Source organism: Equus asinus, chromosome 10 (assembly GCF_041296235.1).
Source record: "Equus asinus isolate D_3611 breed Donkey chromosome 10, EquAss-T2T_v2, whole genome shotgun sequence".
NCBI classification, from domain to species: Eukaryota; Metazoa; Chordata; class Mammalia; order Perissodactyla; family Equidae; genus Equus; species Equus asinus.
In genome coordinates, this window is record NC_091799.1 from 34,523,984 (window position 1) to 34,541,235 (window position 17,252).

At 42.9% G+C, this 17,252-nt stretch overlaps 1 protein-coding gene across 1 annotated transcript in view; it reads left to right on the forward strand.

Annotated features, from left to right (window-relative positions):
- Positions 1–2,956: 2,956 nt before the first annotated feature.
- Positions 2,957–17,252, forward strand: part of PTPN3 (protein tyrosine phosphatase non-receptor type 3) — a 139,098-nt gene continuing 124,802 nt past the window's right edge. The window contains exon 1 of the mRNA XM_044779077.2: positions 2,957–3,160. Within this exon, the coding sequence (XP_044635012.1) occupies positions 3,112–3,160 (49 nt within the window). The 5' untranslated portion in view covers positions 2,957–3,111. The remainder of the gene's footprint in view (positions 3,161–17,252) is intronic.

Consider the following 17,252-nt stretch of genomic DNA (forward strand, 5'->3'; position numbering starts at 1 on the left):
ATACTTGCCAGTAGTGACACCTCCTCACCTTCTCCATCCACTAAGAAAAATTCTGTCTTTACTTCCTTGGGCTCTAACTTCTTCCTCGCCCGTCAACCCACCACCCCACCCCTGGCATGCTAAGGTCTCCATCAAGTCTTTTTCCCAGATCGATGTTATGCAGATCAAGGTAATATTTAGATTTATATTAAAAAGGACAGATTGCTACTGGACTGGAGGAAGGAGAGGACGAAAGAAAGGAGCAAGTGAAAGAGAGGAAACACACAAGAAGTGGTAGAAAATGTTTATTTAAAAAAAAAAGACTATGCCAGCTCAGTTTGACGGATTGTAGTTGGGAGTTTGGGCTGGGAAAAGAGCAAAGCTGGATATGAGACAGATGAATGGATGATAGATAGATAGATGGATAGATGGAGGGAGGGATAGATAAATGGGTAGATGGGTGGAGGGATAGAGAGAGAGATAGGATAAATTGGAAGGGAAGAAAAAAAGAGAGAAGAGGAGAAAAGAGAAGATGAAAGAAGAGGACGGATTTACTCTATGTAATGAACATAATCTCTTTCAGGGCTTTCTGAGAGACAGAAATAGAAGTTCAAATTATCTCATGATGCCAGACTGATGTTTCTCAGCATGCGAGGGCGACTAGAAGAGGCTGTTGAGCAGCCCTCGCTTTATACGGGCCACCGGGAATGACGCTCTTAGCTCTCACTGAGGTGCGGGAGATCCAATGAGATCACAGATACAAAATTATAATTGGTTTATTATTGTTCCCTTTGGATTTCCACTCGGATCTTAGTTCAGATCAGTTATCCAAAATCGTGAGCACCAAATAGCTTGGATAATAGGGAAATTGTAGAATTGTAAAGCCTTTGCTTAGGTCTTCAAGCAAGGTGCGGTGTCACCTTATACATCCTTCCAATCCGCCAGCACCAGTGCACTAGTTGATATGGTGCATCTCACTGTAGGGCCAACCTTTGTTTCTCCGCCTTTCTTACAAGACTGTGAGCATCTTGAGTGAGGGGCCCTGCTCACTCGTTGCTGTATTCCCCCATCTGGCAGAGAATCTGAATCATGGTAGGCAAATAAATGTGGGATAATATTAGGAGGCATTAACAGATTCTCTCTCACGCTCGCTTGCTCTCTTTCTCTCTCTCTCTCTCCCCCTCTCACTCACACACACACACACACACACACACACAGAGGCATCTGAACCCCATGGTTCTTCCCGCAGCCTAGACAGCCAAGACATTCCAACTTCACTGCTTCAGAAAAGGGACAGCAAGCAAAACAGAAGTAAATTAGTTGACTCTTAGCTTTTGATCTTCAAAAGCTGAGTTCCTGGCATAAACAATAGATTTGGGTAAATACTCAGTGGGCTAATTCTTCCCCTACTCCCACCCCAGCTCCTGACCCAGAGGAAATAAAAGTTACCTGCTCTAGAGGTGAGAGTTGGAGAGTACCGCAAGACACTTAGGTGATGGCGCGTGTCCCTGATGATGGCCCTCATCCTGCCCTCCTCCCCTTGGGCTAAGACCAAAAGTGAGGGGCTATGGTTGAGTTAGGGATATGAGATATACCCAGATTGGTTTGTTAAATCCTAGAGTGGAGGAGCCCTGGCCTCACACAAGGTGGTACCTGAGGAGATGGGGACGATGTCTTCTCTGCGCATGCCCATACCCAGCAGGATAGGAGAGAGCAGCTTTAGAATGAAAACAACATATGACAAGGCTAGACCAAGAGGGCCTGAGATAGCCCTATGGAATTCTCGCAGATCCTCAGAGAAGCTCAGGAGAGCCGCCAATGTCCTTCACCTTTACAGGGGGACATAGAAGCTGATTGAAAGAAAGCAAGCCAGCAGTTCTGCAGATGTCTCAAGGATGCCAGTATTTACCAAATGTTGGAAAACCAGATGGATGACATATTTCAACAGCAGGCAGGGTGGGAAGAAGTGCTCTGAAAGCCATGTGGCTCCTCCATCTCCGTCTCACACTGACATGCAGACACATACACACACGCACACACCCCTTCCAATGGCGTGACTTACATACAACCATTAAAAAAAAAGGAGGAGGGGGGAATCCCTGAGCCAGCTGAGAAAACCTAGAATTAACAGATTTCTGCCACCAGGAGGAATGAGGGCCCAAGAGAGAATTTAATTGAAGTTCTAGAAAAATAAAGCCACCTTTGTTTTGCAGATCTGAATTTTGAGCCCCAAAATTCATATTCACTACAAAGGTTTGTTAATTGAATGAATAAGCGAATTGTGCTGGGGGACAGAAATTCTGCTGCAACAACTCTTGACAGAGCAGTCTTGGCTGCTTTCCAAGGAAGACGGTACTTACTAAAAAGAGTATCTGCTTTCTGGTCCTTGCTTGGAGCTTATTATCTGTGGTTCCTTGAGTAGTTTGCAAGGCTCTTTGGGACTCAGTTTTCTTATCTGTAAAATGGGAATAATGATACTTGCCCTGCTCTCCTTACAATGTTATCATGAGAACCAAATGAGATAACGCACAGGAAGGATTAGAATAAGGAGATGTGGATGGCTCCCGTCGTGTGGTCCGAGAAGCAAGAGAAAAGCAAGTGAACTCAAGGATCACAGCTCTGTGGCACCCCTCTTCTCAAGAAGATTGTTTTTCTAGACCTGGCGAGGAACAGTGACTAAATTTCCCCCAGAACCACGTCAGTGCTGAGTGAAGGCTGTCAGGAATTGCACTGTGCATATTATCAGAGCACACTTCTCCAGGACAAAATTCTCAGGGCAAGAAACAGGTTTATTTTCATTGTGAAATAGTCTACCTGCTTTGCAACAGCAGATGAAGAGCAGGGTGACTCTTCCCGTAAAACACGTCCTGCGCTTAGCACTGCTATTATGGGGTGGATAGACTTGGTGGAGAATCAATTAAAACTCTGACACATTAGATGGACCTCGGAGACCTGTTTCACAGGTTTCCCCAGAGGAAAATAATGATGTTGCATCATTCTTTGGAAGCCGTCGAGGCAAGATTTCTGAGACAAGTTCTGGGGTTTACAAGACAGATTTTAGCTTTTCTAAATCATTTTGAACTGCTATTTAAAGGATTACAGCACTCAATTGTCCATTAGTCCAACGGCATCATGGTGGAGCAAGAGGGACTGTTGTCATGCAGGCATCCTCCGGAAAACTGTAAGTTCCCTTTAAAAAAGCATTTAAAGAAGTGGTGAAAATATCGTAGCATTTGTATTTATGCCCATTTTGGAGTGGAAGCAAACGTTAAGCAAGTAAAATCAGAAGGATATTAAAACTGAATTTCCTTTCTATTTTTATAATAGGGCTCTCCCTCCAAAAGGGTCATTTAGGACCCCTGTTGTAACAGAAGTTCTAGAATTTCAAGAAGAGCCTCACAGAAAAGGAACGAGAGGGTTAAGAGTGGAATGTGAATAATGTTTGTGGTTGCACTGCTGAAACTATGCGAAACTATGCTTCTACGACGGCAAATAGGAATGTTAACGATAAGAACAATGTGTTTTTCTGGCTAATTCAGACATCTGTGTAAACCATCTTCAGCCTCAGTGCCCAAATAACTTCTGTGCTTCAACCTGAATAAATAGAAGAGATTTTTAAGGTTCAGGCAGTATATATTCAGAAGCGTCGCCTCCAAATGAGCTTCAGCAGAGATAAAGAATTGAACGAGACCCAAGCAAGCCAAGTGTCAGCCATGATCACGGTGGAGGGACAGGTTATGGCCCGCCGGCGCAGTAGGAGTGTCAGGAAACGTTCTGGGGGAGACTCAGCTCACCCTCGATTCTGCAGACTAATTCCAAAGCAAAGAACTAGAGAGAAAAGATAACATGAGGGTGGAGTGGAAATTTCATGCTTTCAAGACATTTCACTGGGAGGGAGAGAAAGACAGGAAGAAAAGGAAATCCAGAATGTAGGGACAAGACCAGACCTGCCCACTGACATGTTCAGCTTTGGTGCAGAGCAGAATGTTCTCAGAGGAAATGCTCTCACGGTGCAGGAATCTGTTCAGTTAGCGTAGTCAAAATGTTTGAGAATTCTGTTCACGAAGTCAACCCACAACATCTCTTTAAGTGTGAGGAGGTGAGAAGGAGGTTGGGGCGTCTCCTTTAACCAACTGTACTAGTCACTGTAGTTTTTCATAAAGACCCTTGGTTCTTTTCTTATTTAAGTTGCTATCTAAATCCTTAAGTCCCTCCATTGGTTTGCAGAATAATATGTCCTTGTGTGCATTAACGCTTCCTTAATCTCTGTAGAAGAGAGGTCTCTCAGAGCTACTGACGGGAGCTCAGAATGCACTTGGGGTCCTGCCAGGGCCCTTGGGGCTGCGGGCATAGCGGGTGCTCTGCATTCTGCCCTCTCCCTCCATTCTATCCCTTCACATGCATGCACCTCCCGCACCGAGCTGTCACCTGTGAGTCCACTTGAAAAAAGAAAAACATTTCATCGCTTAATGCAAACCAAAAAAATTGGATATCATTAAATTTTCAATCTTTTCATTTGACAAAGAGGGAAATTTAACTTCCCAGAGAACTATAATGTTAGTTAAAGGCAAACCAGCAATTGCAGCCAGATCTGTGGATAACTAGTTCTACCATACCAGTCTCCTTTCCCTTTGACCAAAGTTGTCGGTGGGGCCTTCATCACCTCACCCACCCCAGCTCCACTCAGCTCCTCACTCATATTCAAAGCTTTACCACATACACCATATTTTCCTCAAGGATAAAACTGTATATGGGGCCCGGCCTGGTGGCAAAGCAGTTTGCTGTGCACGTTCCACTTCGGCAGCCTGGGGTTTGCAGGTTCGGATCCCGGGTGTGGACATGGCACCGCTTGGCAAGCCATGCTGTGGCAGGCATCCCACGTATAAAGTAGAGGAAGATGGGCACGGATGTTAGCTCAGGGCCAGTCTTCCTCAACAAAAAGAGGAGGATTGGTGGCAGATGTTAGCTCAGGGCTAATCTTCCTCAAAAAAAAAAAATTTATAATCCCTCTATAGTCCGTCCAATTCTACAGACATTTATTGAGCACCTTCTCTGTGCAGACCTGTACCAGGTACTGGAAATTCACAGATGAATGAGACACAGTGCCTGCCCTCAGAAATGTGTGCAGCCCATTATAATTAAAGGCATCTTGTAATTGTACTACGACAGAAATTGTGTTGAATATATTGTATTATTGAAACACAAGAGAGAGGGGAGGAGAACCATTTGGCAGTTCTTCAAAACATTAAACAGAATTACCATATGACCCAGCAATCCCACTTCTAGGTATATACACAAAAGAATTAAACACAGGGACTCAGACAAATAGACACACGTGCATGCACTGTTCACAATAGCCAGAAGAAAGAAACAATCCAGATGGCTATCAATAGACAAATGGATAAACAAATTGTGGCATATCCATACAATGGAATATTATCCAGCCATCAAAAGGCATGAGTTTCTAATACTGCCTTCACATGGATGAACCCCCAAAATATTGTATTACATAAAAAAAGCTAGACACAGAAGGTCACATATTGTATGATTCCGTTTATATGGAATATCCAGAATAGATAAATACGTAGAGAATAAAAGCAGATTCGTGGTTGCCAGGGGCCGGGGGAGGGGCAGGGAGAAGTGACTGCTTAGTGGGTATATGGCTTCTTTTCGAGAGGATGAAAATGTTCTGAAACTAGATAGCACTGCGAGTTGCAGAACATTGTAAATGTACTAAATGCCACCAGATTGTCCAGTTTAAAATGGTTAATTTCATGTCATGTGAATTTCACCTCAATTAAAGAGAGAGAGAAAAGGAAAGAGGATGTGGAGGGCTCTGAAGAGCGAGGAAGGCAAGCGTAGAGGATCAACTCGGGATGGGCTCCTGCGAGCCTGGAATGTCTCTGGACTTCATCCTCGGACTAGTGGGACAGGAAGGATTTTTAAGCGGAAGGATGACTTGGTCAGGTCTCTGTTTTAGACTGGACATTTTGAGTGGAGGGCTGACAACAGCAGGGAGGGTCTGGACCCATGGAAACTGGACACGTGGAGTCTGCTGGCCTGATGAGAGACCGTAAAGAATGTACCAGGATATAAAACACCTGCCTGATCACATTTCAGTTGTTATCGTACTCATCTTCCACCAAACTTGAACTCAGAAATATAACTGGGATGAAAAAATATTAGCCACAACTCTTTTAAAATCCATTTTTAAAATGGTTTAAGCCCTTATTTTTTGCACATCCTACCAGCTTTGGCATGAACAGTTTTTATGGTAAAATTAACCTGCTTCCTTTTTCTCTGAAGATTAGTCATAAAGACTTGTCTTTGGGCAAATCCTTCACTGAGGAAGGAAGACTTGTTTTAATGAGAGCAAATTGCAGTCCAAAAATAAGTTTAAAAAGGAGATATGATCCAAAATTAATAGACTTATTTTCTCATCTCAACTTTGGCCGCTTTAGCGTGTCAAGAAATACTGCACACTGTAAATTTTTTTGAGTTGCCAATGGGATGGCTTCGTACAGAGAATAAATATTTGAATGGAACCAGAACAAAAATCTGATCTGTTCCAGATTCATCTAAGTACTAAATTCGATGTAACCTATTGGAACGACACAGAATCTATCAAAGCAAATTTTAAAGGGACTTCAAAACACCTCTGTCTTATAGCCAGTGTGTCTGCCAGTCATATTCCCTTTGTTCTTCTAGAGTGACCAGCTTTTCTGAGGGAAACCCCAGGGCTGAGGGGTTTCCCAGCCTTGGAACTTTCAGTGCTAAAACCAGAACATTTGGGCACCCGGCTTTCACCTCCACCAAAACCTCTTCCAAAATTCCCTCTTCGATGCAGGATCAGTTTCATTTGGAAAGTGAAAAAATAATAGCAGCAGTGAAGGGAAGAGAGAAAAGCTTGGGCATCATTTGGCATCCGTAATGTGGAAAGAAATACACGCAAAGAGCAAGAATGCCTTTCTCTTTAGTTCTCAGGCTCACATCTTTAAACCCGTGTGCCATGTCAATGATGTGGCTTTCAGGCAGGCTGCAAAGGAATGTTGTTTACCTTCCAAATCACTCACTCACTCAATGAGTGATGCCTACTGAGGTCCTACTGTGGGCCAGGCTCAGGATCAAGTGTTAGGATCCGGAGATGAAGATGTGCTAGCCTGGTCTTGGGAGATGCTCACAGGCTAGAGGTCAAGCAGAGGAGATGTATTGGGTGACAACAAAGTCTAACACAACATAATTAATAATTAGAACTCCCAGCTTCCGAGAGGCAGACATTTATACACATTACCTGTCATTGTCACAACTACACCTCAAAGTATGTATTAGCTCCAATTTTTTTTTTTTTTTTTTTTTTGCTGAGGAAGATTCACCCTGAGCTAACATCCATGCCAATCTTCCTTCTTTTCTTTCTTTTTTTAAGTATGTGGGCCACCAGCACAGCATAGCTGCTAACAGAGCGGTGTAGGTCCAAGCCTGAGAACTGAACCAGGGCCACCGAAGCAAAGCACGCTGAACTCACCACTAGGCCACAGAGGCTGGCCCTTATTATCCACATTTCTTTTTTTTTTTAAGATTTTATTTTTCCTTTTTCTCCCCAAAGCCCCCTGGTACACAGTTGTGTAATTTTAGTTGTGGGTCCTTCTGGTTGTGGCATGTGGGACGCCGTCTCAGCATGGCTTGATGAGCGGTGCCATGTCTGCGCCCAGGATCCGAACCAGCGAAACCTTGGGCCACCGAAGTGGAGGGCACGAACTTAACCACTCAGCTACGGGGCCAGCCCCATTATCCACATTTTTAAAGATAAAAAAAAAAACAAAATAAAAACTGAAGTTCAAAGAAGTGGGACTTGCCCCAGGTCGCGCAGCCTGCAGTGGCAGAGGCAGGCTAAAGCCAGATTTCGAGCAAGGGCTGCTTGATTCCAAAGGCACTGCTGTTCAGCTCCTCCCAGGCTGGACTCTTTCGGCGTGATCAGGGTGAAGATCAAGTCTTTCACATTTCTGACCTTCATCCAGCTTGTTTTAGCCTTTCATCAGAGCGCGGCTGTTTCTACACTCTGACTTGAGAGCAAAATTGCCAGGTTTTAAACATTCATGCTAATGGCAGGGGTGGGGGCGGGAAACAGCTAGATATTTACATTTAACTAGCAGACAAATGGAAACTGCTATTAGAGGCTGCATCAAGATGGCATACAGAAAAGAAAACACAGGGTTCTGTGACATTGACATTGGATCTGGCAATGATTTTCTTGGCTAAGACAGCAAAGACACAGGCAACAAAAGAAAAAGAAAGACAAATCGGACCTCATCGAATTGAAAAACTTTTGTGCACCAAAGGACACTATCAACAGAGTGAAAAGGCAACCAACACAATGGGAGAAAATATTTGCAAACTACTTATCTGATACGGCATTAATATCCAGAATATATAAAGAACTACTAAAAGTCAATGACAAAAATGGGCAAAGTACTAGCATAGACATTTCTCCAAAGAAGATATACAAATGGCCAATAAGCACATGAAAGATGCTCAGCATCCCTAATCATTAGGGAAATGCAAATCAACACCACAACGGGATACCACTTCATATCCATCAGGATGGCTATCATTAAAGAGAAAATACAGAACATAAGTATTGGCAAGGATGTGGAGAAATTGGAACCCTCACGCACTGCTGGTGAATATAAAATGGTGCAGCTGCGATAGGAAACAGTATGGTGGTTCCCCAAAAAATTGAAAATAGAATTACCATATGATCCAGCATTTCCACTTCTGGTTACCTACCCAAAAGAACTGAAAGGAGAAACATGAAGAGATATTTGCACACCCATGTTCATAGCAGGATTAATCACGATAGCCCAAGAGTGGAGGCAACCCAAGTGTCCCTTGATGGATGAATGGACAAACAAAATGTGATATATACATACAATGGAATATCATTCAGCCTTAAAGAAGAAGGAAATTCTGACACATGCTGCAACATCGATGAAACTTGAAGATATTATGCTAAGTGAAATCAGCCAGTCACAAAGGGATAAATGCTGCATAAATCCACTCCTATGAGGTACTTAGGGTAGTCAAATTCGTAGAGACGAAAAGTAGAAGGGTGGTTGGGAGGGGTGGGGGAGGGGAAAATGGGGCGTTAGTGTTTAACGGGTACACAGTTTCAGTCTGGGATGGTGGAAATGCTCTGGAGCTGCATAGTGGTGATCGTTGTGCAACAATGTGAATGTGCTAAATGCCGCTGAACTATACACCTAAAAATGGTTAAAATAGTAAATTTCATGTTATGGATATTTCACCACAATTTTAAAAATGGCATAAGAGCACATGCATCTACTGACCTCAAATTCCACCCAAAATTCCATTTAATGACAGGAAAACATGCCTTTAAAAAAATCCATTAGATGGGGAGTTATTGTTTAATAGGTAACAGAGCTCCAGTTTTGAAAGATGACAAGAGTCCTGGAGATGGATGGTGATGAGGGTTGCCCAACAATGTAATATACACTTAAAATGATTAAAATGGCAAATTTTATGTTACGTGTGTTTCACCACAATTAAACATAAAAATAGAAAATCCATTAGAACACTGGAAAGCAAGAATGGGTGCTACCAACCCACCAGAAAATGTGAGGAATTGCTGCATGATAGAAAGCAGATGGCACTGGGCTGAAGGAGAAACAGAGAGAAACCTTGAAATACTTGCAAGAATCCCTGCTGTGAGAAAAGGGTCAAGGAAGAGAAAAAGTGACAGTCCAGGAAATTAACTGGTGTGCTCTATAGTGGTTTTCAATCTTGAGTGGGCATCAGTGTCACCTGGAGAGTGGGTTCAAGCACAGATTGTTGTGCCCCACTCCGGAGCTTCTGACTCAATTGCTCTGGGGTGGGGCCTGAGAATTTGCATTTCTATAGGTCCGCCGGTGATGCTGATGCTGCTGATTCTGAGACCACGATTTGAGAACCACTTTGAGAAGCAGCTGGACTTCTGGGTCCCTCCACCTCCTTCACCTGTAAAGAGAGACAGACAGCAGCATCTCTCCTAGATGGAACCACTGAGTGTAGATCCTGAGGCCCCAGAATCCTAGAAAACTCTCGGAGTGGGGGATGAGGAGTCTCCACACCAGAGCACGTCCTCCAGCGCGCAGCCCGTCTCCCCAGCAAGGATGGGAGGCGGTGCTGGGACCATATCTACAACCGTCATAGGTTTCCCAGACATTTCTAAAGTCAAAGAGGAGTGAGAAGCCAAGAATTGCCAAATATTTCAGGAAAACCAACCCCAGGGAAGAAGAGCACCAATGTCAAGAAAGAGAATTAATTCACAAGGAAGCAGAATGAATCAAACAAAAAGATGCTAAAATATGGATAACCAATACTCTCAGAATCCAGAGATACACATATACACACATGAAGAAGAAGATGGGGAGGAGGAGGAGGAGAAAAAGAAAAGGGGAGAAAAGGCTGTCATAAACACACACACACAGATTTGAATATTTTTAGGCATAATACATATATAGAAAAGTGCGCAAATATGAACAGCACAGCTCAGTGAATTTTTACATTTGTAAACACCTTTGAAATCACCACCCAGATCAAAATAAAGAATATATCCAGCCCTCCAAAAGGCTCCTGTCCTGGTCAATAACCCCCACATGTGATCACTGTTCTGTCCTTCGTCACCATAGCTCTGTTTTGCCTGCTTTTGGACCTCATACAAACAAAAGCAGAGATTATGTACCCTTTGCATTTGGCTTCTTTCACTCAATTTTATATCTATGAGATTCATCCCCCTTATTGTGTGTAGCAATCATTTGTCCTTTTTCATTGATATGTAGTATTCCATTGTATGAATATATCACAATTGATTTTTTCACTCTACTGCTAATGGACATTTGGGTTGTTTCCAGTTTGGCTCTTACAAATGATACTGCTAAGAATGTCCTTATACATGTCTTTTGATAAATGTAGGAACTCATTTGTCTTGGGTATATACTGAGTGGCATTGTTTAGACATAAGATTGACTTATGTGTAAATTTAATAAATACTGTCAAACAGTTTTCCAAAATGTCTGTACCTACCATCAATGTATGAGAATTCCTGTTGCTCTGTATCCTTGCCAACTAGATTTATCAGTACTTTTAATCACATCAACTGATGAGGGGGGGAAGTGAGGAGGATCGTGTGGTTCTTATTTGCGTTAGCCTAATGAATAATGATAATGAACACCTATTCATATGCTTACCAACATTTGGATAGCCTCCTTTGTGAAGTAATTTTTAACAATCTTTAGACTTTTTAAAATTGGATTGTATGTCTTTTTCTTATTGATTTGTCAGTGTTCTTTATATATGCTGGGTATGAGCCCTTGGTCAGATATACGTATATTGCTAATATCCTGTACTACTCTGTGGCTTGCCTTCTCACTCTCTTAATGGTGACTTTGATGAATGGAAGTTATTCATTTTAATGAAGTCCAATTTATCAAGCTTTTCTCATATGGTTTATACTTTTCATATCCTATTTTTAAAATCTTTGCTTACCCCAAGATCATGAAGATATTCTGCTATTCTGTTTCCTTTTAGGATCTTTACTATTTCATCTTTCTCATTTATATTTGTGATCCATCAAGAATTTTTATGTATGGTGTGAAGGCTCCAGTTTCTTCTTTTTCCTTTCTTTCCTTTTTTTATGGATATCCAGTTGACACAGCACCATCTAATGAAAAGTTGATGCTTTCCCCGCTGACGTGCTCTAGCACATTTGTCATAAATCAAATGGCCATGTCTGGCTGGCGCTGTTGCTGGACTCTCTGTTTTATTTCATTGGTCTATCTGTTTCTCCATGTATCACTGCCTTAATTTCTGTAGCTTTATAGTAAGTTTAGTAGTGGAAGTCCTCAGCTCTGTTCGTCTTCTTCAATATTGCCTTGGCTATTCTAGGTTCTTTGCTTCCATGTAAATTTTAAAATAAACTTCCCAATATCCACTTAAAAAAAAAAGTTCCTGGAATTTTTATTGAGTCAGCATTAAATCTGTAGATCAATTTAAGGAAAATTAACATCTTCTCCATAGTGTGTCTTCCAATCCATGAACATGGTTTATCCCTCAATTTACTTTATTCTTCTTTCATTTGTCTCAGGAGTGTTTTATGGTTGGCAGCGTACTGGTCTTGGAACTCTTTCATTAGATTTATTCCTGGATATTTTTTGGGTTTTGTTGTTGTTGTAGATTATATTTTCAAATTTTTATTTTCTAGTTGTTTTTTGCTAGTAGGTAGAAGTACAAACCAGTCTTGTTGATTGACCCTGTATTCAGCTTCCTTGCTAAACTTACTTACTTAATACTTTATATTATATTTTCTTCATATCCGAACATTTAATCTGTGAATAATAATGTTTTAATTCTTCCTTTCCAATATTCATACTTTTTTAAAAATTTTATTGAGGTCATATCGTTTATAACATTGTGAAGTTTCAGTTGTACATTATTATTTGTCAGTGACCGTATAAATGTCCCCCTTTATCCCTTTATGCCCACCCCCCAACCCCCTTCCCCTTTGGTAACCATTAAACTCTTCTCTTTGTCCATATGTTAATTTGTCTTCTACATGAGTGAAATCATACAGTGTTTGTCTTTCTCTGTCTGGCTTATTTTGCTTAACATAATACCCTCAAGGTCCGTCCATGTTGTTGCAAATGGGATGATTTTGTCATTTTTTTATGGCTGAGTAGTATTCCATTGTGCACATCTTCTTTATCCAATCAGTCAGTGGGCACTGAGGTTGCTTTCACATCTTGGCTATTGTGAATAATGCTGCAATAAACATAGGGGTGCATAGATCTCTTTGTATTGTTGATTTCAAGTTCTTTGGATAAACAACCAGTAGGGGGATAGCTGGATCATATGGTATGTCTATTTTTAATTTTTTGAGAAATCTCCATACTGTTTTCCAAAGTGGCTGCACCAGTTTGCATTCCCACCAGCAGTGTATGAGGGTTCCCTTTTCCCCACATCCTCTCCAACATTTGCTATTTTTTGTCTTGGTGATTATAGCCATTCTAATGGGTATAAGGTGATATCTTACTGTAGTTTTGATCTGCATTTCCCTGATGATTAGTGGTGTTGAACATCTTTTCATGTGCCTATCGGCCATCTATATATCTTCTTTGGAAAAATGTCTGTCCATATCCTCTGCCCCCCACCTTTTTTTTGTGAGGAAGATTGGCCCTGAGCTAACATCTGTGTCAATCTTCTTCTATTTTATGTGGGATGCCTCCACAGCATGGCTTGACAAGTAGTGCTAGGTCCGAGCCTGAGATCTGAACCTGAGAACCCTGGGCCGTCAAAGCAGAGGGCATGAACTCAACCACTATGCCACCAGGCTTGTCCCTGGATATCTTTTTTTTTTTTTTTGAGGAAGATTAGCCCTGAGCTAACATCTGCCACCAATCCTCCTCTTTTTGCTGAGGAAGACTGGCCCTGAGCTAACATCCATGGCTATCTTCCTCTACTTTATACGTGGGAAGCCTACCACAGCATGACTTGCCAAGCAGTGCCATGTCTGCACCCAGGATCTGAACTGGTGAACCCCAGGCCACCAAAGCAGAACATGCACACTTAACCGCTGTGCCACCAGGCCAGGCCCATGGACATCTTTTTTAAAAGCACCTAAATGTGGTTTTCATGTGCAACCAAGGCTGAGAATTATTGGTCTAAAGGCAGTAGTTTTGCAGGTGAGGGTTGCTTTTTTAAAATTGTAAAAGCTGTACAATAACTATCACTAAAGGAAGTTACTTAAAAGAAAAAACATACATAATTCTATCACTTTTTTTTTTTTTTTTTTTTTTTTGCTGAGGAAGAGTCACCCTGAGCTAACACCTGCTGCCAATCTTCTTCTTTTTGCTGAGGAAGATTCACCCTGAACTAACATCTACTGTCAAACTTCCCTTTTTTTTTTTTTTATAGGTGAGCCGCCATCAGAGCCTGGCCACTGACAGATGAGTGGTATAGGTGTGCACCTGGGAACCAAACCCAGGCCACCAAAGCAGAGCACACTGAACTTAACCACTAGGCCACCGGGAGTGGCCCAACCGTATCACTCTTGCACAGCACATGTTGTCCAGGCTTTGTCCACATGCAGACATAGTTTTGCACAACTGTATTCACAGCGGTGATACAAGTTTACTTTTACTTTTTTAGTTACCATTGATTAGAAACTTCTGGCTTAGACCCCTCCCCAGGGAGGCAGTTTGGGGTATTGGTTCTGAGCGTAGACTTTGGTGTTAGACAAACCTGGGTTAAAATCTCAGGTTTTCCACTTACCAGCTGTGGCTCTCAAGCCAATTCCTTAACATACTTGAATCTCAGAGGCTCCAGCTGTACGACAGGAATAACAGGACCTGGCTCAAAGGTTCATTCTGAGGATTGAAGTTCATAAAGCTGCCATCTCGCACGCTTCGGGCTTCGGTTAGTGGTGGCCGTTATTCTCATCGGAACAAGCAGAGGAAGCAGGAACTTCCCCGTCCACTGAAGGGAATGACATTCCAGGGCAGTAAATGGATGACCAAGGGGCTGGGAGAGCAAGGAAGGGATCCCATGCCCACTCAGCGACAAGGACTCAGGCGCCCTGGGGGAGTGGCTTGTAGAAAGTGGCTCTGTGTGTGTGTGTGTCTGTGTGTACTAAAGAGCTGGGAGTCCAGGTCTATATGGGGTGGAGTCACCACAATGGAGCGTAATTCTTCAGGAGGGAGAATTCAAGAGGACCCTATGTCACCCATGGCAACAGCAGCACCATGACAGCAACAAGAGCCATAAAGAAGGGAATGTACGGGCCAAGGGAGCAGATTCTCTCATTTTCTCTCCTTGAGGCTGGAAAACCAGGCTGACTCCAGGGAGGATGGAGGGAACATCCCCAGGGTCTTGGACTTATTACAGGAGGTCAGGCCCTGAGGAGGGAAGAAAAGCATTCTTGTGTCAGGTGGGGCGGGAGCATCAGGCCATTGAATTCGACTATTGGAAAGAATAATAATAATATAAATTTAGAGAGAAGTACTATTCCAGTCACTTTAATTAAATTTAAATAATTAATTAAAATTAATTTTGAATTGAATTTTTAAATTTAAATTAATTAATTTGAATTAAATCAATTTCATCCTCACAACAATCCCGTGGAGTACGTATTGTTATCATCCCCATTTTACAGATGAGGAAACTGAGGCAGCGAGCAGTTAAGTAAACGCTCCAAGGTCACACACTAAAGGGTAGAGTAAGAACTGAAAACCCAGAGACCCTGCTTTTAACCACCACTGTATCCCAGGCAGGTGAAGTGAGACATTATAATTAATTTGAAGTCGTCTTCATGAAGATACCATACCATAATTTGCTCAACCAGTCCATTTTTAAAATTTTCCACTTTTCGCTCTAGTAAACATCCTCATGCATATCGCTTTTCACTTCTATTGAATTATCGCTTTAGGATTATTTCCTGTGAATAGCATCACTCAGTCCAAGAGGATAAACAATGCTATAGTTGTTGCTACACGTCGCGGTGTTGATCAAACAGGCTGCACGAGTTGACAGTGTCACTAGCAGGGTATGAATATACCACTTTCACCCGTACCTCAAGAGTGTGGGTGGAATTATTTGTCTAAAAAAATATACATTGGTAAAAACATTTTTTTAATTTAATAGCTACAAAAGTTGGAAATTTGCAGCATCAGGCTCGCTGGTCAGCTGTGCTTCTGGGGGTTGCCCTCTGTTCAAGGCCCCTTCCTCCAGCACCGGGTCAGCTCACCTGACATTGAACCATTGTCCTCCATCAGGCCAGGCCCTCAGCTTCCAAACAATCTGGAACTTTGGATGGTGAGGGGCCCACACTTTTGGCCTCTAGTCTACAGTATGCACTGAATGCCAAGATATTTTGGCTTGGTTTTCTTTTCCGCTTTACCAGCTGGGTTTCCTGCATGAATTAGAATGGCTTTTAAGCCAGGCTGGCTGTCTCCTCGGTCACGGAAACCAGTGCTTCTCAGACTGTCTTGTGTCTCCAAAGCACCTGGAGATCCTGTTAGAATGAAGATTCTGACTCAGAGGTTCTAGCACAGAGCGTGAGTCTCACAGACTCCCGGTGATGCTGATGCTGCTGGTCCTGAGAACCTGAGGCTCCAGCATTCCTTAGAGACATCAGACAGCGAGCAAAGCCCAGACGATGCCCCCCAGAACCCTCCAATTCCAGCTCTGCCACTGACAGCCTCCAGCACCTTGGTCTAGTCAAGCTCTCTCTGAGCCTCGATTTCCCCATCTGTACAAGGGGGTAAGGCTAAGACTAGATGCTCTCTGAGTCCTTTCTATGGTTTTCGTTTCTATCTTGAAGTTCTTTAACCAATTCATATTATTTTCACATAATATGTATTCAACAAGCAATATTTGAGTTCAAAGGATGAGCGCAGCCACCTTTTAAACCCTAGGAATATAAGGATGAACAAGGTAGACATTGTCCCTGCTTTTGTGGGAACTCACGTCTAGAGAGAAAGACAAGCAAATCAGAGTTGGAAAATAGTTTGATGAGTGTTTTGCTAGGAAAAGCTCAAAACGCTATGGGAGCAAACAGAGAATGGATCCACCCAGACCAGCGGGAATCAGGAAACTTCCCAGTGGAGATCACTCCTGCACTGACCCCTGAAGGACGAGAGGTGTGATCCAGGTGGACTCGGGCAGGGGACGCGGGACAGTGTTCCAGGAGGAGAGAAAGGCACAGCAGAGGCCCAGGGCAAGAAAGAGCATGGGGCTTTCAAGAAGCGGAAAGACGGTCCTGGGGGCAGAGCATGGAGGTGAAGTGGTGAGAGAGGAACAGGAGTATCGTGGGGTCCAGAGGGTCGAGGGCCTTGAGTGCCACAGATGTGCGCGTTTTCCTAAGAGCATTAAGGAGCCCTTGGAATGCCCAAAGAAGGGGCGGAACAGACCCGGATTTTAGAAAAGTCACTTTTGCTACAGCATGGAGATTAGAGGGGACAAGACCAAATGTGAGGACACTAGTCAAAAGACTTTTGAGAGTCCAATGAAAGATGATAAATGCCTGGATCAGAGCTGCAGGGTGGGAAACGGGAGCACTGGGTATGTCAAGTGGGATGTACGAGGCAGAACTGACCAGTCTTGGTTGAACATGGGGAATGAGCACATGGAAAAATGCATAAATCTTAGTGGCTGACAATGACAAACATTTATCTCTTGCACATGGGTCTTTGGGTCAGCTGGGCTCAACCTAACTCAGCCGGGCT